Here is a 27506-nt window from a genome sequence, read left to right on the forward strand (position 1 = left end):
TGATATATACACTACTCTGACATCTATAAATGTTACAATTGTCAACCAACAAATGTAATTCCGTGTCGTGAACACTTCCCACCCCCACACCAACAGAACAATTTGTCAATATACAGTGCATAAAATGTCATTCCATGAAAAAGTATGTATGTAATTTTTGCATAGATCGACTTGGTTCGTTCTGGCACCATGTCAGAACGGCACGAGTATCAATTAGCAAAAGATGGACATTTTCAAAATAACCAATAGCAGATAGGATGGTCATGGTCATGACACTGGAAACATATCAAATCAGCTCAAAACAATAATTTGACATTTTATTTCCTGTATCTGACAAGTTTAGCCTAAAATAGCCATGTAAGTCTTTGTGCTTATATAAAATCAATGTGGATTTAAGATATGGTTTCTTCCAAAGCTGAATGACAATAAAATATGGAGCAAATCTATCTACAAAGATGACAATGATTCAATAGTTATATTTAAGCATTCAGGCTTCTGCAAACATGAGTACAGCTTTTCTGCTCTAAATGCAGATTGAGTTCAACTGTAAAAATATGTGTATAGTTGTTGTAAAGTGTAAGTACATAAAAATACACCAATTGAGCTGTTTATCCAAACAATCTGTTTATCAATTTACAAAACAGTTTCATCTCACAACAGCCCTGAGACAAATGCCAGGATATTTCTTACCTAGATTCTTCAGGATAAATAAACCCTCTTAAGTATCAACTTTCCACGAGGAAAGAGTGAAAGAGAGAGAGAGAGTGCAAGCCCGGCTGAGCAAAATGTCAAAGAGGACACCCTAGGCTGAATTCCAAAAAGTTATCCCCTCTGCTTTTCTGTTGATGGTGGCAAAATCTTTTAAAACAGAACAGAACAAATACACTTGAGCTGGTGGGCACCCAGGCACATGACCTGTTCACATTGAGTCAGGGGGGAGTGTTTGGGGGGACAGTTTGAGTGTTGTGTGTGTGTGTGTGGGGGGGGTTACTACAGTCCCTTTTTCTGTTGTTGTATTAGACATTCTGGAACTGTGGATGTGCAGAGGCTTGCACTACTGGGGCGGTCAATGCAACATGCTGAAGTGCACACTTTCTTTCAGAGCTGTCATCTGGCACTAGGTGTGGTCATATGGACAAATCAGGTCATTAAAACAGACACATGACTTACATGATGTATGTACACACACCTAAAAATGTCACATGATTTAGCTGGAGTTGAATTTGATCAAAAATATCATTTTATATAAAGAAATAGTTACTTGCTTTATTTTTTTAAATGCTTTAAAAGACAATGCAAAATGAACAGCTAATAAAATGTGTTGCATATTGTGTTCCAGTTTATTGTCAACATATTTAACCAGCACTGTAACAGTGTGTTTACTTCATGAGAGGGTTGGCATCTATCATCAGCGGTGGCTGTGGCTTGCACTGCTAACTCTTCAAAGCAGCACTGCACTAGGCCACACTCAAGTCACTCTTACTACTGCACTAAATGGATACCAAGGGGGTTTCTGGTAAGATGGCAGTGTCGATGGGAACGTATCTTGTTACCTTACATCAATGGCATTAAACTTGGTTCAAAGTTAATCCAATCTAAAACCACACTGTAGACCTTTGAAATAATTAGAATTTTGATCAAATGGAAGGAAATACTTAATCCATTCTGCTTGTATCAGTTATGAGAAAAACTAATGATGTAACGTAATGATGTAGGTTTTAAAAATGCATCTTGATCCTGATGAGAATGTATTATTGATTTGAATTTGGCTTTGTTCTGGTTATGGCACTAAAGGACAAGCTGTCCTGGAAGACAGCCGGCCTTTCAGATTTTATAGTCCAGGTACACGTTAGGCCTACAATACTTTTTGACACCGAGTTAAATGTTGTGCCTTCTTCTGCTATTGCCAATGTCTAAAATCACGAAATTAAAATATTTACCCTAACACAGACATATCTGAATATATTTGAACAAAAACTAGTAATAAGTAAACCTGATTCAACTGAGGAGGTAAGAGTTAAAGCTACAGAAGTTCAAGGCCACTGTACATTTCCCTTATAGAATAAAGGAAATCAGAACTGAAACAAAATCAAATCTATGATGCATTTGATGTAATATGAAACAGATTGTCCCAGAAGTACATCTGCCAGACACTCCCTTAAATGGTAAATGGACTGCATTTATATAGCGCTTTTCTACCTTAGCGGCACTCAAAGCGCTTTACAATGTTTGCCTCTCATTCACCCATTCATACTCTCAATCACACATACCGACGGCAGCGAGCTACCATGCAAGGCGCCGGCCTGCCCATCGGGAGCAACTTGGGGTTCAGAGTCTTGCTCAAGGATACTTCGGCACATGTCCTGGGAGGAGTCGGGGATCGAACCGCCAACCTTGCGATTAACAGACAACCCTCTCTACCCCCTGAGCCCCAGCCCCCCCCTTCATTTACTCTCCCTTAAATAAGATGGATTTCAGTCATGTTAGGGGTAGGGATTGAAACCTGAGTATTTAGCATGCAATGGATGTACAATAGGAAGTAATTCTTTAAGCATTTTAGTTGCTAGTGTGACATGCAACATGTCCAATAGTGGCTGATAAAAAGTAAATAATTCAATCATATGAAGATAGTATGACATAACAGTTAAGTGTTATTTTGACAATTAAAAGTCTGAACAATGTTAACATAGATGCTTTCCATATAAATCTTCAAAAGGTGCCAGTGTAAAAGTCTAAGATGCTCTGGGAAAACCTATGGTGAATCAAAATGTAAATATAACCTGCAGAGTGACAGATAAAATGTAGGTTATCCACACAGCAATTGTACAGCCTTAACTTAAAAACAAATGTACTAAAATACATTCTGACTCATGTATGAACTAAATATAAACTACTTCAGAAACATGTGCAATCATATCCATCGCAGATTATGAAAAAAACTCCATATCCAACTATGGGTAAACCTGAATGTAGAAGTCGCTAACAAGTTACACACCAACAATAGACAAGTGTGTGGTTTATCAAGTAAGACAACAAATCACATATCTTAAGTCAATATTAAATCAAAGACCAGATTCCTTTGACTGACTGTAAGAAACCATCAATAGGGCATCAAACTAAAAATGGTTCACAAAATGATGCTCTTGCGCTTGACAATGTCCTGGTGTTGATTCAATTAAGGATAGGGACCATTCTGTTCTGGGAAACTTCCACTTTGCATGCACGAGTAGAGTTTTTCCGCCTAACATTAGTTTAATTTAAAGGGAATGCTCACAATCCAAATGTGACTTTTAAATACACAAAAAAATATCTTGATGTATACAAAACATAAATAATGCAAAAATAAACATTAGAACATTGTTAGGTGAATCAGAACATCTAAAGGAAGTTAATACATTACATTCATCATCACTGATGACAAAAATGTTTCTGGAATTAAGCTCCTGACATGTTATCATAAAGATTTTAACATGTGCTCTGTCCTTTGATTAGTAGAAATAAATACCCCTTTATACACACAAATTCTGAATCCCATATATCCCATGTACTGGTGCAAAAGGTCAGTGAAGATGCATGAAGACTTTTCACCGTGAGAAGATCCAGCAGACCAGCACACCCAAAGCCAGGGCTGCCCCAGCGCCTATGTTCAAGAGAATGGGTCTCCAGTAGAGCCATTGCTCTCTCTGCCTCTCTGTGTCACTCAACTTAATCTTCATTCTCTGTACTTTCTGTGCCATGTTGGTGATCCGCTCCTCTCGTCTCTTTCTGGGCCTGAGACAAACAATAAAGTTGTTATCAGACAATTGTAGTTTAAAATCACGTGATTTAAGCGTGATTAAAGTGTCTAACAATGCATTGTCTTTTGTTCCAACAACCAATTGCAAAAGTTTTACTATTTCAGCATCTGAAATATGCTACCATCTATGTACTAAATGAGTACATTGTGGTGAGCACAGAATTTAAGTAATGAAAGTAAGTAAGTCTACACTGTATTTCTGAGCAATTTTGTGTTATTTATTGGCTCCCAAAAATGATTTGCCTTTCAAAAACAAGGACATTTCTAAGTACCCAAAGCTTTTGAATGGTAGTGTATGTAATATATTTGTAAGAAACCCTGTAGGTGGATATCCCCCTGTATGGGAAGTGGCCTTCCACCCAGATTTATGAAGATAAGACAGAGTGGAATGCCGCCTGGGTCAAAACGGCCTGTGAGCAGACACAGCATGTTGTCCAACATCAAATATTGTGGGAGTGGACATCGGTTGGTCTAGACACCTTTTACTTGCAACATTTGTAGTACTCACATATTTGCCCCCTCTGCAGGGTCTTGATACCGGCTGTGACCATCTGTATGTGTTCCTGCCACTTTGTCATCCCTTGCTGCTGGCCCCAAGGTGGCATTAGTCGCTAGGCAGGGCAAGGGCTCGTCATCTGGCTTTAAGGGCTGTCTCAGGGGCGTCAAGGCAGGGTGAGACTCACATACTGTCCCTCTGTCTTCTGGGGACAGCTTCTGTGCAAAAGTAGACATGAAAACATCAGTGATGAGTAACTCCTAAAATAGAGTAAGCTACATGGGATAATGGAGCATGTCATTAGTTTTAATTAACTTACATAAATTAGGGTGAATAAAATGCTCGGCTTTGGTTAGACACAGTGTAAATTCAACAACCCATCATGGTACTACAGAAAAAGGAGTGCGCCAATTACCCAAGGGGCACTCTCCAGCAACCAAGGGATTCATATAGTTTCAAATCCAATTACCTGCACAGAGCTGTCTCCCATGATGCCCCTGGCACCCTCTATAATAGCCATGTAGGAGAAGCGCAGCTGGTCTGACGTTTGGATCAGGCCCATACGATGCTCCCTCATGTCCAGCAGAACCCTCTGAATGTCCACAGAGGACGGATCCTTCCTCTTGTCCATCTGCATTCAGACAGGACAGAAGACATTAGCCATCAGAACGAAGTCCCACAACTTATACCTGTACATTTTTATTGACATACCTATCCGCTGTAAAAAAAATTACACCTAACTCCTTTTAAAATATTTGAGTATTTTACTCACTTGTATAGGTCATATATGGATGAGTAAATATCAGCGATGCATACAACCTCCAGTAACTATAGAACGTGTATACCCAAGTGATCTTTTTCAAGTCTTTTTGCTCGATAATTCAGTTTGGATTGACCAACTTATGCAGGGTTTTGAGGAAGGCGTATGACACCACCAATTAAGAATCACATTGTCAGAGCATCAGGCAACCCGCCGCATCACAGCAGGTGTATCAGCAGCATCACACATGCTGAGATTGGAGCTACAGACACTGACCATGGACAATAGTCAGCCACTCTGGCACACGGCCAAGACCCTCTGTGGTGGCAGACCCCAGCAGCAGCAGTCAGAGTTCAGATGCACCAGTACACCGAAAAAGGTTTTCACATATTTTTGTGACCTTCCCATCAATCTTTTGATTGATGGGAAAAGTCTTGTGAGAGTGGGTTTTCTTGAGCACTTGAAAAATGGATTGCACAAGCAATGATATCTGTAATTGCGTAAATAAAGAATATACACTAATTCCATCACTTTTAATGATGAGAGAGGTCAAGTCAAATGATTTTGAATTAGATTTTCAAATGAAATTTCTCTTCTCTATTCAACAAAACATGGAACTCTTTAAATCAGCCCTCAGTGAAAAATTATATACAGAGCAGACACTTTAACAAACCACAAGACCTTTGCCTACTGAACAAACTCTTTGACCTTACCAAAACCAGACAGGTGTCAACCAATGAGAAGGTTCCCGAGCGTCCAATCCCAGCACTACAGTGCACCACCGGAGGGCCATGTTCTGATCCCAAGGATCCAGACTCTCGAACCTTAAACAGGAAGTTGAGAAAGGAAGCAGGGGATTCTGGAACGCCAAAGTCCGGCCATGAGGTGTAATGGAAGTGGTATATCTCTCTGGTACCTCCTGTCTGAATCACAAGGAGGAGGACTGATTTACATTTACGCAAATGCACCATTAAAATGGTGTGTATGAAATGCACTGTGAATCAAACCAGTATTTGTACACAAAGACAAAATAATTAGACATTTTCTTCTATTTTACAATTTTCTCTTTTATACAGAAATGGTATATTGACCATGACTGATTAACATTATCGTTTTATCGTCATCAAAAAGGTTTCAAGGCCAGGTCAAACGTATTTTGCTGACCTTTGTATTCTGCAGTTCTAGCACTCGTATTGTGTAGTAAGATTTGTCTTCTTCTGAGAGTAATGACACCACAAAACCTGTGTCTGGCAGGGACTTCTGCTGTTCCTCACCTGTTGGCCAGTACTGGGCGCATTTTTCCTATAAATACAGAAAATAATCAGACTTCACAGCTTGTACTAACTAAGAGTTAAAGAATCAGTATGTCTTAAAGCAACTTTTGGTGAGCATCCAGTAAAAATGACCATGATTGTCTTTGTAACATACATACTGTTGACAAATTAAAAGAGAAACCTGAATAAATGAGTACAGAAACAAAGAAACATTATGTATTATGTGTATTATGTATGCAACTGTGTATCATATTGGCTGCAAGCCTATGTACATTTCTTGTTAAGTGTTTTGCTTTTGCATGAAAGCTACTTGCTCTCAGCTATAGAGGTTCAGATGTTGTTAAATGCAATACAAAAAGTAAACAAAGTTGGATAATGCAGTCAAGATTTCATTTTGTTGATTTTGTTTTCATACTCACAGATCCTTTCTCAATGACTCTGTTGAGCATTATAACAGCTTTGGTACCCTGCTCCCAGATCATTAGCCAAAAGTGGCCACAGGTGTGGGTCAAAGGGCCCTTGGGAAGCAAAAACACACATTAACATTAAGCTATATGTACAAATCTTGAGCATATAACACAACAGATTAAGAAATATCCTATCACCTGTGATAGAATATAGGTTCTTTGGGCTTCCTTCATAATGACCAAGCTGGCATTTATGTAGTCATTTTCAGAGTTTTTAAGTTTCACACGACTGTGATCAACTAAAAACAGAAAACAAAACAAACATTTAGTCACACATGTAGACCTATTAATCATCAGTGTAATACATAATTAAAATGTCTATTGTATTTGGATGAAAATGAAGCACAAAGGAGAGACACAGCAACTTACAAGGGCTAACATCCCTGTATCGGTTTAGATTCCGGTTTTCTGGAGATTTTGCTACTTTGTATTCATAGTCACTCGACTGGGTTCTAATTTCCTGAAAACATACAAGAAGTGGAAGATGGTTAGCTTTGAGGTTAACCTGAGGGGTGTGACAGCCAAATATTGTGACTACAGGGTACTGGACACACAGAGAACAGTAGAGGGAGAGAACAACAAGTGTTAGATGAGAGATCTTGATGCTTTAAACTGGGACTGTGAGTGACCTAAAGCTTATTAAAGAGCATCTTCAAAGTGAAATCCCAAACAAACCTTTTTGACAATATGACACTTTCATTCCTCAAGGTATGCACTGATCGGGTGGACGTGCACAGTCAGCACAGCGATAGCAACCCCAATGCCCTAGCTATATGATAATCTTTCGGTTTCATGGGAATATAGATACATTTCTGCAGAGCTTGATAACGATCCATTAATTTCAATCATGTGAGTTGGAGCAGGACAGTCTAAACATACAGGACAGTGAGGACTGAGGGCCAGGGTTGAAGACCACTGATCTCGTGTTAGCACCTTGAAAAGCTACACTACCTACATAGGTAACTAGAAATTTTAGGTAGCGAAAACACCATGCTGACCAAACGTATGTTTTCTGAACGTGACAGGGCAAATGAGGCTAGACAGGACTAAATACATATGTCTTGATAAAACACATGGTGCAATTCAGTTGACACTGACACTTCAACATGTTTTAATTGCTTGCTACAGTACCGCTGGTAGAGTTAGCACTAGTAATGTACAGTAGACATACAGTAGAGCTAGCGAAGCGGCTAACACCAGACCACTTTGAAGTTCCAAGCCCTCGTGTAAACATAGGAAAGCCTAACTCACATTGTAAAGATTTTTCCATGTCCCAGACGTATCTAGGTCTTCAAATTCTTGCTCCAAATTCATTTTTGATGTTGTAATCTAATCCCTGAAGTCGGTTATCTTCTGTCTCTCTCGATACGAACTTCTGTGTGTACTCCAATGGAATAGCTTTCTTCTTCTTCTATTGAAGTTAAAGGTAGATGCTAACCAACGTATGAGTTGCACCATCGCCACCTACTGTTCAGAGACGCCCTGCCTAAGATGTTTCCCTGCAACAACAAAAACACACACACCTGATTCAAATGAATGGGTCGTATATCAGGCTTCTGCGAGTTTAGTTATTATTTAAATAAAAATCATGGACTATGATAACATTAAAGACAGACTGCAATTATGAAAAGGAGAACAAGATGTGAGAAGGGAGTTCTGTGAGAAGAAAATTTAGGTAAAATAACTGGCCAGAGGATGGCGGTAATACAACGATGAGGATGAAAACTGCAAACAAACTCAACAGAACAAGATGAAGAAGAAGACTGAGTTTCTCATGTTGTTACGTTCAAAAGTAGTGTCTTCGTTTGATTGTTGACAGCGGAAGGTATGCTATTATATATTTTTAAGTTTACTTTTTGTAAAGCTACGCGTTTTGATGGAAAGCAATTACTTGAAGGCGTAAGGTGAGTGAATTGTGTCGCCACAGTGTTGTTTCTGGATTGAATGTGATGGTACTTGAAAGTTTGGAGAATCTTAATTTGATATCAACGTCTAATGTAATAGTCTTCATTTTGTCATTTTGAAAAGAGATGGACACTAATTTGACAAACAAGGTATGCTATGTAACTTCGACTTGTTAACCACAGCCGTATTGAATGGCCTCCTGGCCTAACGTTATGAGTGCACCTAGTTCGCTAAACTAGGTTAGCCATTGACTAGCTAACTGTTTCGGCATCACGATAAAATTTTATGATTAGCTCAAAGCAAACCTTGGATTTTTCGTTTCGCGCTGGTTTTTGAGCATTTCTATAAGATAGCTATAGTACTTCCACTAACTTTGGAAGCAGCTGAACAGGTTGTTCCATGACTAAGAAAACTGCTGATTTTGTTCGTATTTTCCTCCAACGGAAAAAGCAAACTAGCTTCCATTCTCCTCCCAGGTCGTATTGAAATTACATTAAGGAGCGTATGGCTTTACATTGAGCAGTAAAGACTATTATTAGCCTATTATTGGACATTCTTTTGATATTCGGAAGCAGCTAAATTAAGACTTGTTTTGCGGACCAGAGTTAAAGTAGTATGGGAAGTTGGTGAAGGCCTCTAGAAAGACTAGGCAATACAAGTCAAGTGATGGACAAAGTACCTACTGAGTTGTCATCATTTACAATTCTACAGTAGACGGTTAAAAGGTGCACTAACTGCAAAAAATAAAGCACATGAAATAAGTGAACTGCTTAAAATATTGCTACATTCAGACTTGAGTTAAGTGAGCGGGCTTTCAACGTCAATGGGTTTGTTGTCCAATCATGACTGATTTCTCATTCAAAGATAAGCACTGTTGGCGTTAATGCTAATACAATCCTACAGATGGCGCAGTATTGCAAGACTGCAACAGTATCGCATGTAAAACGATTGGCCATAACATTACGACCACTTGCCTATTACCTGTGTGCTTTTTAAATTGCGTTGCATTAGAAAAATAATGACGATATATATCCGTTTTTATGACAATCATACAATGCTTACACCACATATGGGTTCAAGGGCCATGCTTTTGTAAAAATCCAGATGATTATGATGAACACTGCAACAAGAAGGCAACATTAAACCCTTGCAAACATGTATCTGCATTTGTGTTTCACTTCTGTGTGCACAACATGACTTTTCTATTTCCATAGTTTAACGGTGTGCAACAAAGATTGAGCCACCAGACCCACTTTCTATGATGGAGAGACTCTGCAACCTGGAAGATGAGCCGATCCCAAGTTTCCTGTCAGAGTCCCAGGGCAGCAGCTGTGCTAATGTCACATTGGGTTCAACTCCTGGGCTGCCAGTGGCTGCATCGACATTGGCTAAAGTTAGACCTGGAGTGGACATACACAACAGGTGGGGTCACACTCAGCCCAGATTACTTACCACAGGTTTTTTTTCTGTACACCTCAAATAATTATCTACACAAATCACAATTTGTACAGATTACAACACAGCTGTTAAGTACACAACAACAAATACACACAGTGTACAACTCGCCTCTTGTAAGAGAGTACATCTATACTTTTTGGGGCTTTGTTGTCTGAAACACCTTGTGACTACTTTCACAGGGTAGATGCCATTGAGGCATCTTATTTGGGGAATGGCCAGCTTTTGCAGGAGTCCTCTTATGAAGATAAAGGCAAATTTGCCCTTAGTTTCATGGATAACACGTGAGTATTAGCCAATTATTTAATCACTTGATTCCATCACTTAACAAGGTTACATGTAAGTATATGCACTTTTTCATGAAAACAATACATGGGAGGGGGTCAAATTATTTCCAGGCTAAATTAAAATTCTTGTTGTAATAAAAATAAACCATGGAGCAAACGGCACTCTTGTTCGTCCATAGTATTTGTTTGGATTCTAGCCGGATGAGGGATGAATGGCTACAGAGCCTGGGTTGCCTAAAGTATTTCTAAAGTAAATGCTAAATATAAAAATTTCAGCTGTGATATTGCGGCGCAAGAAACCATTGAATTTACATCTGTTTGTTCCAACCAGGGAAAATGCTGATGACTTCATTGCAGCCCACCGTTTCTCAGACATGCTATTGAAGGTGGAGCTGGATGAATCCAGATCAAATGTCTTCACACTGGGTTCTCTCTCCCAGGCTTCATGCCTCCCTGGACAATCCACAGAGCCCAGAACTGGTAAGAACTACCATACGTACAAATACTGTCTGAGCTGACGTGTATTTGGCTGGACAGGTGATGGGCCACACTGTCTTGTCTTGACCTGGCTTGACATATACAAAACTGCTCATTCGACTCAAGCCAATGTAGTTTTGGTGACCTACGAAGGAGGTAATCGTTTTTCTTGTTCTTCATTTCTCTTAGATAAGTTCTTACACATGGGAAACAAGGATTTTTTGAAGGAAAAGGTAAAATGTTTCTCCTTCAAAAATAAAATAAAAAACCTTTTTATAATACTATCTATTCCTGTGCTGAGAAATGTGAAAGCCTTTTGTGACCTATTGTCCAGACTTCTGCTTGCCCTGTGTCTCCCCAGGACCTAACCTTCTTTGCAACAGTGGAGAAAGAGAATCCCGCCAGTACGGAAGGAGACGACTGCTGCAGTGGCAATGACTCCAGTTTCTTAGCCAATGAAAAGCTCATGTCTTTGGACAGCATGGTCATGGATATCACTGGTTTGTTCCCCATCCCCCCCTTTTAGCCTCCCTCTCAGTACACTAAATTGAACTAAGTGGAGGGCAATTATAACATTTTGTTTTTCAATCCTCAGATGATGAGATTGATATGATCCACATGAATGATTACAAGCTGGTTCCTCCGGCCATGCAGCGAGGTCAGGTGGAGGGTCAGGAGATTCCTGCTGTAAGACAACGTCTGCCCCTCTAACCAGGGTTCAGCACATTGTTTTGTATTTTCCTAAATTATAACAAAGGAAAAAGTCTTTCAGCACCCAGTTTGCCTGTTGTTGGTCCCCCACAAACGGTTCATTGCCTCTTTCAGGAACATTAAGTCTGATTTTGTGATGACAGGAGGACTCCCAGATGCCGGATGTGCGACTGGCTGCCACAGGGATGGACTCCTGTCCTGCCAGTGATGAGGAGGACACTGAGGACGAGCTGGAGGCAGCCAAGAGGCGGAGCTTCACCAGGTCCCATCTGTTGCCCAGCACCTTCCGACATCTGGTGAGCGTCCCATGACTGCTACCCAGTCTTGTGCATCAAAGGTTTAGCTTTGGATAATAGAGGGTACCTATGCATGAGCTAAAAGTGGCTTAAATTGAAATGTTTAATTTGACTACTTTTCTACTACTACTTTTTAGACCATGTATTTTGAGGTTATGTAAATTACTGTTCAAACTGAATTTCTCCACTTTTTATTTGACTGAGTTTTGTATCTGCAAATAGATTGGAGAGAGCAATCGTCCCAACTTCAGACCGGGGCTTGAGGGAGGCAGTTCTGATGATGAGTGCCTCTCCGGTTGGAATGCTCACCGTTCGTCTGGAATCGAACACCGGCACTCAGCGGAAGGTCAGGTCATCAACTCGTCTGTTCCAGGTAAATACCATGCCTTTGGTACAGTTCCACACTAGTGGATGGACTGACAATTGGTCTTGCAAATACACTGTTTCTGCTATAAGTATTTGCCTTGTTTTCTTAAGGCCAATAGAGCTTAATTGTGTTGAATCATTGTTTTCAAGATATGAAACCCCTAAAATATAATTTGTAATGCACTGTGTGGTCTAACTGCCATATATTTATAATACATTTTTCATTTTCTAACAGATTATGATAACTTTCAAATCTGTCCAATTTTTATATATTCTTATAACGTCCATATTGTTGGATCACAGGTGATGGAGGAGGGGGTGATGGAAGCAGTGGGAGTGAGGAAAGTGTGAACAATGAAAGGCTGACAGCCACCTCCCTTCCTACCCACACCGGCGTTCAGACAACCTATGACATCCTGCGAGGGCTTGGCATTGTGGGTAGTGGTGGAGTTGGAGAGGAAAGTGATGATCTGCACTCCCTTCCAGGACTGGAATACGATGGCTTACCAAGACACAGTGAGGTAGCTCAGCACTCCAATAACAGCCTCTATCACCATGTATGATGAATCACTGTGATGATAATGAACGACTTTCTCTATTCTGACATCCATTTTGTAAATAAATATTGAACTTATAGTACACAGTCATAGATGACAACAACTAGGATCACTTTTTTTTTCTTCGTATAATTGTAACTTTCCATACTTTCCGTGTACTTTAGATTGGGGACCGTGTGGGTCCAGTGGGAACGGTAGAAGCCACCTCCAGACTCTGGGACTTCTCAGCCACAGCCCACCACCAGGGCAGCTGTGACTGGTCCCAGGTACTGCCCTCTGACTGTGGCGACCAGGACGATAATAGTGACGATGACGTTGAGGGGGTGGATGAAGGGGACGGTGCCAAGCCTCCCCTAGGGATGAGAGGGGGACCTTTGGGGGACTCTGTACCAGAGCCCTCGGACAGCCAGACTGAAGAAGAGAAAGCTCTCTCCACTTCCTTGGAGCCCAAGTACTTCTCTCAAAGCTTCCATCAGGAGCACTCAGACGATGGCTGGAACCTCTGCCCTGACACCATAGCAACGGAGCTCCAACAAGGTGAGAGAGTTGTAATTGGGATGAAACACGGATTTAGACATTGTTCACTTTTTTCACAGACCTAGTACAGCTATCCAAATAATCTACAGATTGGATAGGCGTACTATACAAAAATGTGGAAGCTTATACTATAGATGACCAGATCTGTGGATGGTCAGTTGAATCTAATTTATGTGTTTACCAGGTGCCGATGAAAATGTAGTGTACCAGAATGAAGAGGGGAATTGGGTAACTGATCTGGCATACTACTCCTCCTTTGATAAAGAATTTGATGCAAACATGCCTGAAAAAAACACAGAGCAATTTAAGGCTGAGGACTTTCTTCCTGCAAGTAAGAATAAAGGTTTACTATTTTAAGAAATGTGTTTTAAACAGAATATTCTAAGAAAATTGTCAACCACATTGCCATAAAATTCCAATGAAACCGGAATGTTATAACAAATGTGAACACTGATCCAATCGTTTTCAGGTAATGCCATTGACAAGATCATCAAAGACCAGGAGGAGTTTGAGAAGGAGCACCAATTTATGCAGGTAGGTCAGCAGTTGGACATCACCTCTCTCTCTTTCTGTCTCTTGTCTTGGCCATTACTTGACTACTATTTTTATACATGGGGTCAGTATCGGCAAGCTATCTGAAAATGGCTCCAAAGTTTTATTGAATTGATGTCAATAAGAATCAATCTTCAGCTACAATTTCTCCCCTAGGAGGAGCAGATTGAGGTGGCCAACTGCAGCCCAAGCCAGTCAGACAGCTCCTGGAAGCTGCCGGCAAGTGGACACATCCTGATGAGGGCCTCCCAGGTTTCCTCAGAGTTTGAGACGGGAAACCAAAGTTACCTGCGACTGACCCTGGGGGAGTTCTTTCAGCAGCGGTCAGAGGCTCTGGGTTGCCTTGGGGTCAATGAGGAAGATGGAGTCAGAAGGGTCAGTGGGAACTTTTGTTGTCGATGGATTGGTGATTTCTGCAGACTGTAGATCTGTAGGAGTTCTTTATTTCAGACAAATTCAGTTACATGCTATCTTATTCTTTTTCCAGCCTTCCTTTGGTTACATGATTACCTCCCCAGAAAAGAGAGAGCCGTTTGCTCTGATCCGCCCTTCTGACTTTGCCTCAAGAAACGTCTCTGTTCAGAGTGAAACAGTGCAACTTACTGATGCAGACCACACCATGATTGCTGGTAAACATTGGCACTACAACAAGACTGCTACATAATATCACCTTAACCAATATCACATTTACCCCAGTCTCTAATATTGTGATGTTTATACTTGCAGAGGACTTGGAAAAGACTTTAGAGAATCCCTCACACCACATGTCTCTAAAGGAGACAGCTGATCCAGAACCTTCTCAAAAAGTTTGTTCTCGTGTCACAGTCCAACCATTGCTTTGTTATACATATAAGAATTTTTATGTCGCAATCTAATCATTTCTCTGCCTGTTCTTTCTGTAGGATCAAACTTTGTCGACTCACCACCCTGATCGGTCAGGTGTTGCGGGGTTGGGGTCAGCCAACCAGACCTGCAATTCACCTGGCAACACAAGTCACCAGATGCTGAGTATCAGCTCTATCGCTTCCGCCATCAATGACGCCTCCATTAGCACCGATCCAAACCAGCTGGCTGCCATGATCATGGAGCTGTCCAAACGAAGACGCATCAAAGGCCAGAGCAGCAGCAGCAGGCTGATAACTGGTTCTAGTTCTGATGTGCCTTTCTCTCCCTTGGAGAGACAGAACCAGGTTCAGAGGGGCCAGTCTGGCCAGAGTTCCCTGGTGGATGTTCTTCAGAGGACCACCTTGGCTGGGGAAGTCAACAATTTTGACATGGAAAAGTACTTGAAGAAGACCGACGTGTCCAGGAGTAGTGATAGCGAGACCTCGGGATCCCCTCCTAACTTTGAACTGCTGAGCCTGGGGGCAGACAGCCTCCACATCTCCCTTCAGGACTGCCAAGCTTCCATCCAGCATGCGAAACATGGCATCTCTACTCAAAGCGACAGACAGTCCACCACCAGTTGTAAAGCTAAAGACTTTGTCGGAGCAAACGGTAATGCATGTCATGATGCTACGTCTAATCGTTCCAGTCAGAACACCGTAGACACTCCATGTAACAGCAGGGACTCCAGGAGACGTTCCTTTCCTACCAGCTGCATGCCGACTGCATCAACCAATCCCGGTCCAAGTTTTGTTGACTCACGACAGCCCTCGACAACCAAGTCAGCTGGAAGTGAAAATGAACTGATGTCTGCAAGCTGCAATGACAGGCATGGTATGGAGAATGGTCAATTTTGAAATGGTCGTACAATCAGTTGCAAATTCCCCAGCTGTAGGAAGCTTCCCACTAATAGGAAAAAAGCCCTCAGCTTGCTCAAAGCACACATGGTTAGAATAGAATATCAGGGCCAATCTAAAACATCCTGAAAAATTCCGTCAAAGGATTTAATCACTGAAAATACCCAGAATTGATCCCGATCCAGCATATACAGTACACCAGTACAATAAATTAGGCCGGTGATATATATATGCTACTCTAAGCATGTTTTTCTTGCTTACAAATTAATATTGAATCTGTACCCTGTCAACAATGGATTGTTGTATGTCTTTTGCAGATGTGTTTCACGGTTTTGTGGGCCCGGCCGCTGCAGGCATGGAGGAGAACCGGTCCTTTAGGCCCTCCACCTCCCCTCTTACACACTCATCCCCCAGCCAGACATCCATAACCAGTGCTGATGGGTACTAACTGCTCCTAACTCTTAGCTTTAAGTTAGACCACTGTCTCCTCATCAGTATTTAACTATGCATCTATGTTTTCATGTATGCATGTTAAACAATGGGAAACTGTTCTTTGCTTTGTTGCAAGGCTGGGATTTAAATTGAAATAAATTCTAATACTATCTGGGCATTTCTTATAAACTTTTTTGTTGTTGGGGGGGGGGGGGGTGTTAATATTTCATTTCTCAATAGCCTTGTGCCTCTGTTACCGCTGTCATTGACAATGGGATTCCTTCTCTTTTTGTCCCTTGCGTTATCCTCCAGTAGTCAAGTGGCTGACACACTCCACTGTGAGACGTCCCCTCAGACCACCTGCTCTAGCATCAGCAGGCTCACCTACATCTCCCTCAACGACAGCACCTGTCTACCCACCCCGGACAAGCACAAGGTAAAACACATCTGAGAAAAAAATTGCTCTGAAGGAAGGCCTTGTCTAATCGTTGTCTAATTTAAGTGTAATAATAACCAGTACCGTCTTGCCTTTTGCAGAAAAATGGGACAATGTCACTGAGCACAACTATAGTCAGAGCCAGTCCCACTCCACCATTGGAACAGGAGGCCCAGATGGTACCTGCCAACGCTTGTGGGCTACACCAAAGCCACGGCTCTCCGTGCCACTCCAAGAGCCCGGATCAACAACGTAATCACTCTAAAAGCCCTGACCTGCGATGTTGCTTTTCACTGGGCTGTGGGCGTAGTCAGAGTGAGTGTAACATTCACACTGGGACCAACGACATGGGGTCAGCATATGGGCCACACAAGCACACCACTGACCCAGGCGTGTGCCAGCTCAGAAAGGTTGACTCGGGCTACTCCAGTAATTTGAATATCCAGCAACCGCTCAACATGGTGAGACCACCCTCCCAGCAGTGGACTGGTATGCCGGCCCAGCCAAGTGCCTTTCCTGGAGGAGGCTTCGGTCTGTCCCCCACCTACCCCTCAGAGGACCATCACCACATTCCCATCCCCAGCTTCAAGCCTCAGGGAGCCCTGGTCAGCTTCTGTCCTTCACGCGGTCTGTTCAGCTCCCAGCTACCTCAGCAGTATCTGGGGTCAGAGGGATTCCTGCAACCTGATTCTTACCACTTAGGGTTAGGCAGTAGCCTGTACAAAGTGTCTTCGGCTGGACCTCAAGGTGTTGAAGCCTCAATGAGACACCATGTCCAAGGGTCTATGGACGCTGTACATGGAGGTCTGCATGTCGGCTACCCAATCCATCACTCCCACCACAGCCAGCAGGACCCAGGCATTCTTCTAGGGAAGCCCTACAGTCATCTCCGAGGGGGCCCCTGGACCTCTGGAGGCCTTCCTGAACTCAGAGGTGAGACCTGAACACTTGATGTCTAACTTGAATGTCTACAATACATTGGTGTTGATGGTGAAGTTGTACTCTACCCCTTAATGTGTCTCAAACTCTTTCCTTTCTCGCACCATCCAGATGAAGTGGTGGTTCCAGAGGAGCTCCGTTTCCCCCAGGCCTGCTGTGTGGGCATCGCCTCTCAAACCTCCCTCAGCCTGTTCAACCCTTCAGAGCGATGGCAGCAAGTCTCCATTTCCCTCACCAGCTTCTCAATAGATGGAAAAATGGTAAAGATTCGTTTTTCTGACAATACTTGGTACAAGTGACTAAATGAGTGAAATAAGTAACCATGTCTTAACCACAGGTTGACAGCCTGCCTTACCAGTTGCTGATCGTCAAGAACAAGACGATCATTGGGCCCAGGAGCACTGAAGAGCAGAAGATTTTGTTTATCCCTCCACAGGCAGGGGTCTATCAGCTTGTTCTTAGTGTGGCTTCTTGGCCCGCCTCCTCTGAGGCTTACCCTGCCTCACGGGCTGAGGTTGGTACTTCATTTATTTGTTTGATTTCGATCCAATCAAACATACATGTATTAAACAGTTAACAAAGAAACAGGCAGTAGCAGTACAGAAATTGCAGAATAATGGGAAATGAAATATTTTCATTGAATCTTCCAGGTATTTTCAAAAAAGGTGGTGCTCATGGCCATAGCTGAGAACCCAGCTCTGGAGGTGAGTGGGTGGTTCTGTTTTTAAAGTAATTGTTTGCAATTTATTTGTGTAACCCAGGGGGTGGGTGTATACATATGGAGAGCTAAGGGTTTTATAAGGACCAAATGTCATGTTAATCAAGTATTAAACTGTAGCTGTGGTGTAACAGAATTCAGCTTTAAAGTTTTATCTTACTCATTATGTGTTAAATTTTCTTATGTGATACCTTATCTTTGTACTATACATTGTTTCAAATACAACATTTATTGTAAAAAATAAATAAATAAAAAATGTCTTCCTACTTACAGATAGATGTTGGTAAATCTGGTAGTCTGGACTTTGGAGATCTGGCAGGTGGCAGTGCCAAAGCTCTTCCTCTGAAACTCTTCAACAGAACCCACGCCACCTTGCCCCTCCGCCTGGTCATCAGTGCAGTGAGTATACCGTAGTAATTAGAATAGTAGACACTTCACTGTAACTCTGCTGTTGGATTCTGACTTGCAACATTAAGGATGTGGCAGTACAGCTAATTCCGTAACTTGGATAGCTACAGTATGACATCAAAGATTAGTCATGGGTAAATGTAAGGAACTAGTGCGAGTTTGGAAGTTACTCAGGTCTACTTGTTCTATTTTTGTGTGCCATATTTTCCCAGAATGCATCAGCCAGACGCTGCTTCACCCTCTCCAAGAGTCCGGTTGGCATGAAATCTGAGGAGATGCTTCTGGCAGATCACGCCACCACTCCAAGTGCTCCATATTTGATTAATCATGTAATGCACGCTAGCTATGGAGAGGTAAGGCTCAGTTTTATGCACTTGGTATCACCCACACCCTGGTTTGGCCTGCTTCTGTTTGTGATTGATATTAAGGTTAAAGCATTCTGTAACTTTTTTTTTCTTCAGAATCCTGAGTGCTTCATGGTGTGGGTTCACTTTCATGCGCCACAAAAATATGCCTCTTGCACAGGTATTATTTCATAGTTTGGTACACTTATTTGCACCACACCATTCATTCACCAGCATTTCATTAGGATTGTGTTGTATTTCAGGAGTACTGGGGCCACCTGATGAACACAGTGCTCGTGTGGACATTGAGGTGGATTGTCCTGGTGCAAGTCACTTAATCACGAGCATCCCTCTCAGTGCGAGGTCAGGGACAGCCAGGGTACATACTCCCAAAGACCTACAGGTAGGAGCTGCACAGTGCTTCAAATGCATTTGAAAGAACAACAAATAAATAAATAACAGAGAATATAGTAGCAATTTACATTTAGTCATTTAGCAGACGTTCTTATCCAGAGCGACTTACAGTAAGTACAGGGACATTTCCCCCGAAGCAAGTAGGGTGAAGTGCCTTGGCCAAGGACACAACGTCATTTTGCACGGCTGGGAATCGAACTGGCAACCTTCAGATTACTAGCCCGACTCCCTCACCGCTCAGCCATCTGACTCCAACTTGGTGGAACTACAACGTGGTAGCTGTTCTCATATGTTTGTCCTCTGCAGACTGTGTACCTCTCTGCTTTGTTTGGTAAATCGAGCCAGCAGACTCTCCCACTAAAGAACGCCGGCAATATTGATGTGCAGCTGAAGCTCAAGGTATTGTTTATATTTTTGTTAAATGTGATTTGAGATTCTGTATCATTAAAAACCATATAACAAGTGTGTATATCTTTTGTATAATTCTGTGTCTGTGTTGTTAATAGAATCTCCCCCTTCCTAACCCCATGTGTTCCCTTTTTAGAGCAGCGATGATGAAGACTTCTCAGTCAAACCTGACGAGCTGTCTTTACGCACAGGAGAGGAGCAAGGCATTGTGATCTCATTCTCTGCAAAGGGTTATAAGAAGTACAGGGAAAGGTTGTCATTAATTTTTCATTTAAACTTGGCATGCCATTGGAACACAGACTCCATTAATAATCTGCTATTTCCAGCAACATGTCTCCACTTTATTTCAGATCAATTTGATATTGTTTTAATGGACAAATTATTATTTTCTTCTTTAGAGAGAAGTGACCCCAAACCTTTCAACAGAAGTGTACTTAGTATTCTATAATTTGTTTGCTATCCTTTTAACTACTTTTTTATGCTTCTCTAAAAGTGTTTTATTGAGAAAATAAAATAAAAAGATTGTTATTAATGCTTCACATATTTCTCCCCAGTGTTTTGACGATCCTAGTGCAGCCATCAGGCCCTCAATATGAGGTGATTTTGAAAGGAGAGGTCATTCAGGAGAATGACGTGAAGACTAACTCATCGTCCATGGAGCCCAGTGTTGTGCCACCTATTCTCTCCAACAAGCAGTTCATGGCCTGGGGAGGGGTCACTTTGGGCAGAGCTGTGTAATGAATAATTTTAATTATTATTTAATCTAAATACACTACAGAGATTTTAACTTGCGTCTTAATGTCCTAATCATATTTCTGACATGCCTGTTTGTTCCAGACAACAGAAGCTGGTCCTTCGAAACAATTCTCTGCACACAACACACCAACTGCGTTTGCTGATCAGAGGACAGGATCAGGACTGCTTCCAGGTTAGAATTTATTTTCAATTGAATGTCAGTTTAGTGATTCAGTTATTTAGGAACATGGAAATAATTATAAGTGGTGTTCGAAATAATGTTCTTACAACAGTCTTTTTTTCCAAGAATTACTCTAGACTTAATTTATTGTTAGCAGCATTTTGGGGAATTTCTACCAATTAATCACTTCCTTTTTTCGTGCCCAGTCCTTTTACAGTATACAAATTACCAGGAGTTAGCTTATGTCATTGTTTCTACTTTCATGAACCACATCTATAACACTCTTAGACTGTTCTAGCTGATTAGATTAGATGAACTCAAAACTAAGTATTTTACTGTCTACATTCACCTTTTAAACATCAGTTGTTGATATATGAGGCTTTTCTTCAACTATTTCACAATAATCTTTCAGAGCCTTTAACCTGTGTCAATTTAAATAATATTTTGTAATATAATGGAATCATCAACTTTCAATTACCCTTTCAAGTCTCGGATTAAGCTCTTGTCTTATATTAGCACTTTATTTTATTAGCACTTTTTTTTTGTTAGAACACCCAATAACGTCTTTCTTTTCTTCTCTGTGGTCCTCCCTGTCCACTCCTCCAGCTTCAGAGCATGTTTGGGTCTGAGGAGCGTCTGACTCGACACAGAGAGCTCTCCATCAGGCCCAGAGAGGACACAGCAGTGCACCTCCTCTTTGCCCCCACTAGAGTGGCCTGCATGCTGGCCAAGCTGGAGATCAAACAGTCTGGGGTCCGACCCTCTCAGCCTGGGGTCAAGTTTACTGTGAGTGAAGGTTGTATCTGTTGATTGACAGAAATTGTTGATTGATGAAGATATTGTGATCTGATAAAGGCCAGAAAAGCCAGGCTTAACAAAGGAATAGTCATGGGTAGTGAGTTATCTACACGTCTAACAGCAACTTATGTTTGCCTTATAACGTACATTCAGACAAATAGGGAAATTTAAGAATAGTTTTGTAAATACTGGATTTGTATGTTATGTAGTAATATCTAACCAATTCCATTTGAACTTAAAATATTCTCGATTCTCAGATTCCTCTTTCAGGGTACGGTGGCACCAGCAACATCATCCTTGAGGACTTGCGGAAGACGTCCGATGGCTATGTGACTACGTTAACAGGTGTGGCTGCAGGCCATGTCAGCAAGGTGTGTGTGTGTGTGAGGAATACGGGATCCAGGGCAGCCTTCATCAAAGCTGTGGCCTACTCCGACCTGCAGAAACGAACTGCCGCAGAGCTCACGCTTATCAGCCTCTCGCCTTCACAGTTCATCCTCAAGGAGAGGACCCAGGAGGTAGGAATCGTGGCCATCCCTAATACAAACTCATTTTGTATTCCAACGGTTGTTTAACTGGGTTTTTGACAGATGGTGGCAGCCCTGCATGTACAGCACTTGCCTGCCTGTCGGTGACTTTTGTATCTACTGTTGCAGTGCAGGGACAGATCAAATGTGTTTCTGTGTGTGTGTGCATCTCTAGGTGATCACAGTTCTGATGAAGTCTACTCCAAGGGAGCAGGCCCAGTGTCAATCTGACAATGCTCTTCTGGCCACCATCTGTCTGTTCTGTGGAGACGAGGTGTCCAGACACCAGTTCAGGAAGTAAGACACAGCAGCAAGCACACTGCATGAAAGATTTAAGAGCAAGTCTTTGTTAAGCTAAACTTATGAGAGGTCAAGAAAGACATTTGGGTTTTTCCTGGTGGGTTTCTTGCAGGTTGCTGCTCAGTAAGCCAAAAGCTGCGAGCAATATGCTATCAGAGAACAGCCTGCTGAAGGACCTCAACTTTGATGAAAGGTTCCTGGGGGAGGAGATGGTCATGGAGGGTAAGGAGCAGTTCAGAATATGTCGTTAACCTCTCACAGTGATCAGTAAATGGGATCATTTCACTCTTGTGTAAAGGTACTTCAAATACCTTCACTGCTTTGACTGATGCCTTTCTTTAGCCTACGACCTTCCTCAGAGACCCAATGAGGCCCAGATCTTCTTTAGGAACATGAGCAAAGTGGTGCTGTTGCTCCTGGGTAGTGTGGAGACCTCGGACTCGGGGGAGAGTGACGTCAATGAGCTGCAACAGCCCTTCATGCAGCTGAGCACCGAGTCTGGCAGGTACTTGGCCCATTTAAGACTACAACCATCCTGACAAAATATACTGAACACATGTACATGTGCACATCTATAAGTGTATATTATGAAAATGCCATGAAATATAAAGTGCTTTCCATCCATTCAGCTTTTGCTGTTGATGACATTTTGTTAATATTGTTGTTAGGGGACATCTAATGTTTTATTTATTTTTATTCCAGTGGTTTTTCAGTGGACCGCCACATCAGCAATGTGTCTCTAGATGTGCTGCCAGTGAAGGGCCCTCAAGGGCAGGCTCTAAAGGTCATGGAGCCCTTCCTGAAAGAGAAGTGTGAAAGAATCCTTTCACCCAGTGTGAAAGAATCCTTGGAGTCCTGGAGCATCCAGCCCGAGCAGCTGACCCTCACCACTGCCATCCTTAGTGAGTTCATTTCACATTTAAAATAACCCACCCCAGATAAAAAGAACATCTCCATGGCTAGAGGGACCACCGGCATCTATCTAGTACCTTCAGAAAAAAACATTTGTGATGTTGTTGCTATTTTTTCATCAGGCATAATGTAGTGTCTTACTGTGTCATAGTCCCGTTATGATTCAGAGTCTTTCAAGGGAGAGGATATAGCCAAAATGTAAATGCAATGCTTTGTATTTGGTATACCAGGTCCTGTTATAATGTGTGTTTTGTGTCTGTATAGATGGACAAACCAACACCGGGCACATTCAGATCCAGAACCATTCATCCAGAGAGCTAAGCTTTGAGCTGTCCTGGCCGGCCCACTGCCTGACCGTCACACCTCAGCATGGAGTCATTGACCCAAAGTAGGAAGGTGTCCCTCCCCTGTCCCTGATCCTTCACCTTCACCACAGTCTGTTCCTATCCAGCCCTGTGCCCTTATTCAGACCCATCCTTACCCTCACCATCATCGCCACACTCATCCTCATTTATATTACATAACAGAAACGTTTTCATATAAATATTGTATAGTCATACATTTATTCAAATTATATTTAAAGCAATATTGAATGATTATGGTATTGGTGGAGGACCAAAATAAATCAATACAGATTCAGCATTGGAAAAAGAATTAAAGATGATAAAATAACCTTCTTAAATACCTGTTAAATTGGTCAGGATAAGTATGTCAAACAACTTTATTGCTTTATTTCTCCAGGTGCCACCTGCAAATTATGATCAGTCCCAACCCCTCACTATCAACCAAGTCTGCCTTGCTGCCATGGAGTGGGCAAGTCTACGTCCATTGTGACAACCAACAGAAGGTATGATGCAGAGCTGCTTGGCTCAAGAGTATAACAGATATGTATTGCTATGATACTAATAAGTCCCTCTTCTGCTTCCTAGTTAATTAAAGTACAGATCCGTCAGGATCTGGCTTTGGATGTGTCCATCGCCCCAGTGGATAGAAGTCTCTCAGCCTTGCCCCCCCAGGCTGCCACCCCCCTGGTTGACCCGGTTAGACCCCAGGACAACCTGTTGGAGATCACCAATCGCACAGTCATCTTCTCCACCACAGCTTCCGGGGAAACCTCAGGTAAGATCAAGATCACAGCTGGGCAGCAGCACAGGCCTTGAGCATCGTCTGGCACACATTGTCTGGGCCTACATCCCTGGTGGGGCTTAACCCCATCAGTCCCCTTCAGACCTGATCTGCTATTGTATGGGGGTGGGGGTAGGGTGAGTTGGTGGTGAATGATGTGGCAGGGCAGTATCCTTAATTAGGCTTCCCTGCCTTAATAAAGTAAAAATGTTTATTTTTTATGATCTCATCCTCAGAGTCCTTTCTGGAAGTGGAAAATGGGGAAGAAGAGGTCAGGTGGTACATTTCATCCTTTGCCCCTCCGTATGTTAAGGTAAGACCTTATCGCAGGTTAAGTTAATGTGTGGCAGTAGCTGCCTCTGTTCATTCTGACAACCTACCAGCTTTCTGACCTCTCTTTATCAGACCCTCACCCCTTTTTTTTTTTCTGATCCTCTCTAAAACCCAAACACCCACCCGCTCTTGCTCCTGGTCCTCTGTCTGCTCTAAGGGGGTGGACAACAGTGGGGATGTGTATCGGGCAACTTACACGGCCTTTAGATGCTCCAGGGTGTCTGGCATACTTGGACCAAGAGAGAAGATGCAGGTGAGTGTGTGTTTGTCATTTTACTTTATTTGTATAGCATTTTTTTCTAAATGTTTTCTAACCACAGCTGGTAACTTTTTTTTTTTTTGTCATGATTCCACTTTTTTGTTGTTGGATGAACTACTGTATGTTTTCAAAACTAATGTTGACATGAATTCCAATATCTTGAAACATTTATGTATGTAAATGTGGAAATATTTGTTATAGAAGCAAAAGTAGATGTAGTGATGCTGATGGTTCAGTGGAATAATAAAAGTTGTTTTCTGTGTCCCCCCCAGGTGCCCGTCACCTTCATGCCCAGAGACCGGGGGGACTATGCCCAGTTCTGGGACCTAGAGTCCCACTCGGTGACAGACCCCCAGCATAAGACTAGGAACCGCTTTCAGTTCTGTGGCACGGTGAGCATTGAGTACCTGTCCCAAAATAATTTGGAGAAACAACTCCTTTAAAAGTGACCTTCAATGATTGTGAATGTTTCTGTTTGTGGGATTCTAAGGGGTTGAAAGCAGGTCCAGTGACGGGGCCTCAGGAAGGGGACTGCTCTTTGGTAAGAACTGAAGCCATCGGTAAGACCAGGAAGCGAGCAGATGCCTCTACAGTCAATACTTGGTAAGGAAGGACCCACTCTGACACATCTCATTAGATATCCTAAGAACTCCATTCAGTAGGATGACTGGAATATAAATATGGTGCCATGAAAGTGGCCCTGTTTTCGTGGACCATAGCAACATCAACGTTGCCACTAGTCATCGCTACTAGTAGCCAACAGGGGGCAGTACAACGATGGGTAGCAATGTCTTGGCTTAGGAGGGTTACTATGTGGGTCACTACCTTTTTCGTTCTGGTAAGGGAAATCGAACAGCTCTACCTGTTCTGGTCCCTAAATAACCTCTGAACTCTTAACTCTCTGAAGATTGGCCATGCCAGAAGTTATACTATCCACAGTACCTCACATTCAGCCCCAACAATCTTTGCTTGAAGTAAACAGAAACAAAACATACTCATTTTTCTCAACAGGTACGAACAGGAGAACTCCTGGCCACCATGGTTCTGGTGTATGGCCTGCAGTTACGGGATTATATCTAATTTGTATAATGTGTTCACAGCCAGGAAGAGAGCCCACAGAGAGGAGTTTACAGTCCTAAGGACATGTACGTCTTCCCAGCCACCCGGGTGGGTGAGTCCAGTACCCTAAAGGTTAACCTCCGCAATAACTCCTTCGACACGCATGAGGTGAGTTATAATATATTGATGGTAATAATGAGCATTTACACGCTCCACATTAAGGGTCTCTTTTAATCAGCCAATTGGCTATCATTTACTTATTGTCTACCGCAGCCACTTAACAATCATTCAACTGTTTCATCAACTGTGGTGGGATATCACCCAAAGTGTTTTACAATTCATGTTTATGCTGAGCACTCCAATTGTCTTCCAGTTGCGGTTTGTGAACCCCAAGGAGCCATTCCACATCAAGCATTCCAAATATTCCTTACGGTGAGTTAGTCTGGCCATCAAAATGATGTCCTCTTGAAAAATATATAAGTTTTATATAAAGTCTTTAATTCTACCATCTAACATCTACCTTGCATCTTTATCTCCACCATATCCTCCAGACAAATGATACGGTTTTACAAGCTTAATTTGATCAGTTCAAGGTTCAAATGTGTCGTCAGTGGGATGTAGAAGCTGAAAAGGTTTCTTAATTTATTCTGCCTTGCAGATCTCAACACTACATCAACCTGCCAGTTCAATTCAAACCAAGCTCAGAAGGAAAACATCTCAGCTTGCTGCTCATACAATCAGAAACAAGTGGAACCATCTCTATCCACTTGACTGGTGAGGCCTTGCCCTGAGCTTCCCAGTTGCTCTGAGTCACTGGCTTCTTGCCTGTGAGTGTTCTCACACTGAGCTACTCTGACCAGTCAAGACCACACCAGAAAATACATTTAATTTGAATTCAGATCACCCCTCCATCTACTTTTGAAATATGAAGGCATCTTCAATGATGAGAGGTCAACTTAATTTCATGAGCGTTGAACATGAGTCTGACTTTCAGTCCATTGAGATTGCAAGGGTCAGTCGATTCTCTATAAAATGGTTGTGCCTAATGTTTTTTTTACTGTTTAATAAAGACTAACCTTTTAGCCTTTGTATTAGAAATGGCAAAACTGATTGTTAGATATGCATATATTTATGTACATTTTATAAATAGCAAGTTGATGAAATAAAGATCATTATGATGAACAATTCTATCGTATTCCTGAGAAATCATTGTGGTAGATTTTGAATTACTTCCACAGGTGCTTCAAAGGAAAAAGAACCCTAACTTGAACCAAAAACACTCACCAAGAAGGGCCCAGCCCTTGTATCAGGGGTTGAGTTCCTACACAAACACAAAATAATACTGTAATCTACAGATCACTAATTATTTGTTGAACTCAGATAAAAAGATATATACTGGATGCGATACCTAAATATAAATTACAAACTGTTCTTGAAGTGTAATAATTCAGTCATACTCAAATGTGTATGGTAAAATACAGGGACCTGATGGTCTGAGTG

At 42.0% G+C, this 27506-nt stretch overlaps 2 protein-coding genes across 6 annotated transcripts; one reads left to right on the top strand and one right to left on the bottom strand.

The window, feature by feature from the left end:
* Positions 1-656: 656 nt before the first annotated feature.
* Positions 657-18723, bottom strand: LOC136943833 (tyrosine-protein phosphatase non-receptor type 2-like). Of its 4 annotated transcripts, XM_067237304.1 has the most exons (13): positions 18475-18723; positions 17841-17886; positions 17590-17723; positions 9952-10098; positions 8045-8292; positions 7163-7253; positions 6932-7032; positions 6746-6844; positions 6217-6354; positions 5766-5975; positions 4762-4923; positions 4305-4510; positions 657-3771 (listed from the first exon to the last, which is right to left on the bottom strand). In XM_067237304.1, the coding sequence occupies exons 5-13, from the start codon at positions 8105-8107 to the stop codon at positions 3585-3587; spliced, it is 1257 nt and encodes a 418-aa protein (XP_067093405.1). In that variant the 5' UTR covers positions 8108-8292; positions 9952-10098; positions 17590-17723; positions 17841-17886; positions 18475-18723; the 3' UTR covers positions 657-3584. The 4 variants fall into 4 exon arrangements, with proteins under 4 accessions (XP_067093405.1, XP_067093404.1, XP_067093407.1 ...); XM_067237303.1 differs by lacking the exons at positions 17590-17723; positions 17841-17886; XM_067237306.1 differs by lacking the exons at positions 17590-17723; positions 17841-17886; positions 18475-18723 and adding an exon at positions 17554-17586.
* Positions 8665-27194, top strand: cep192 (centrosomal protein 192). Of its 2 annotated transcripts, XM_067237301.1 has the most exons (47): positions 8665-8697; positions 9913-10120; positions 10336-10437; positions 10772-10920; positions 11107-11150; positions 11279-11417; positions 11513-11604; positions 11772-11924; positions 12147-12297; positions 12594-12811; positions 13012-13384; positions 13569-13715; positions 13854-13918; positions 14093-14311; positions 14424-14565; positions 14663-14742; positions 14839-15655; positions 15996-16119; positions 16423-16546; positions 16648-17479; positions 17597-17745; positions 17823-17999; positions 18136-18189; positions 18477-18602; positions 18824-18964; positions 19073-19136; positions 19219-19358; positions 19676-19768; positions 19914-20029; positions 20332-20511; positions 20615-20705; positions 21300-21479; positions 21749-22009; positions 22194-22315; positions 22431-22540; positions 22661-22823; positions 23021-23220; positions 23495-23618; positions 23972-24077; positions 24160-24349; positions 24592-24668; positions 24846-24941; positions 25220-25339; positions 25438-25550; positions 26048-26174; positions 26380-26438; positions 26665-27194. In XM_067237301.1, exons 2-47 carry the CDS (start codon positions 9957-9959, stop codon positions 26795-26797), a joined length of 7647 nt encoding a protein of 2548 aa, XP_067093402.1. In that variant the 5' UTR covers positions 8665-8697; positions 9913-9956; the 3' UTR covers positions 26798-27194. The 2 variants fall into 2 exon arrangements, with proteins under 2 accessions (XP_067093402.1, XP_067093403.1); XM_067237302.1 differs by lacking the exon at positions 18136-18189.
* The last annotated feature ends 312 nt before the right edge of the window (positions 27195-27506 follow it).

The sequence above is a fragment of the Osmerus mordax genome, chromosome 6, assembly GCF_038355195.1.
Source record: "Osmerus mordax isolate fOsmMor3 chromosome 6, fOsmMor3.pri, whole genome shotgun sequence".
Taxonomy (NCBI): Eukaryota; Metazoa; Chordata; class Actinopteri; order Osmeriformes; family Osmeridae; genus Osmerus; species Osmerus mordax.

What these genes read in the sequence shown, in the direction of transcription:
- LOC136943833 (XM_067237307.1), bottom strand. Translation starts at nt 8,107, where the DNA reads ATGAATTTGGAGCAAGAATTTGAAGACCTAGATACGTCTGGGACATGG. An exon ending in TAGAACTGCAGAATACAAAG is followed by an intron (nt 5,976 to 6,216) that starts GTCAGCAAAATA and finishes CTTGTGATTCAG; the next exon opens with ACAGGAGGTACCAGAGAGAT. An exon ending in TTGACACCTGTCTGGTTTTG is followed by an intron (nt 4,924 to 5,765) that starts GTAAGGTCAAAG and finishes GTCTGAATGCAG; the next exon opens with ATGGACAAGAGGAAGGATCC.
- cep192 (XM_067237301.1), top strand. Translation starts at nt 9,957, where the DNA reads ATGATGGAGAGACTCTGCAACCTGGAAGATGAGCCGATCCCAAGTTTC. An exon ending in ATTGTGACAACCAACAGAAG is followed by an intron (nt 24,078 to 24,159) that starts GTATGATGCAGA and finishes TCTGCTTCCTAG; the next exon opens with TTAATTAAAGTACAGATCCG. An exon ending in ACTCCTTCGACACGCATGAG is followed by an intron (nt 26,175 to 26,379) that starts GTGAGTTATAAT and finishes ATTGTCTTCCAG; the next exon opens with TTGCGGTTTGTGAACCCCAA.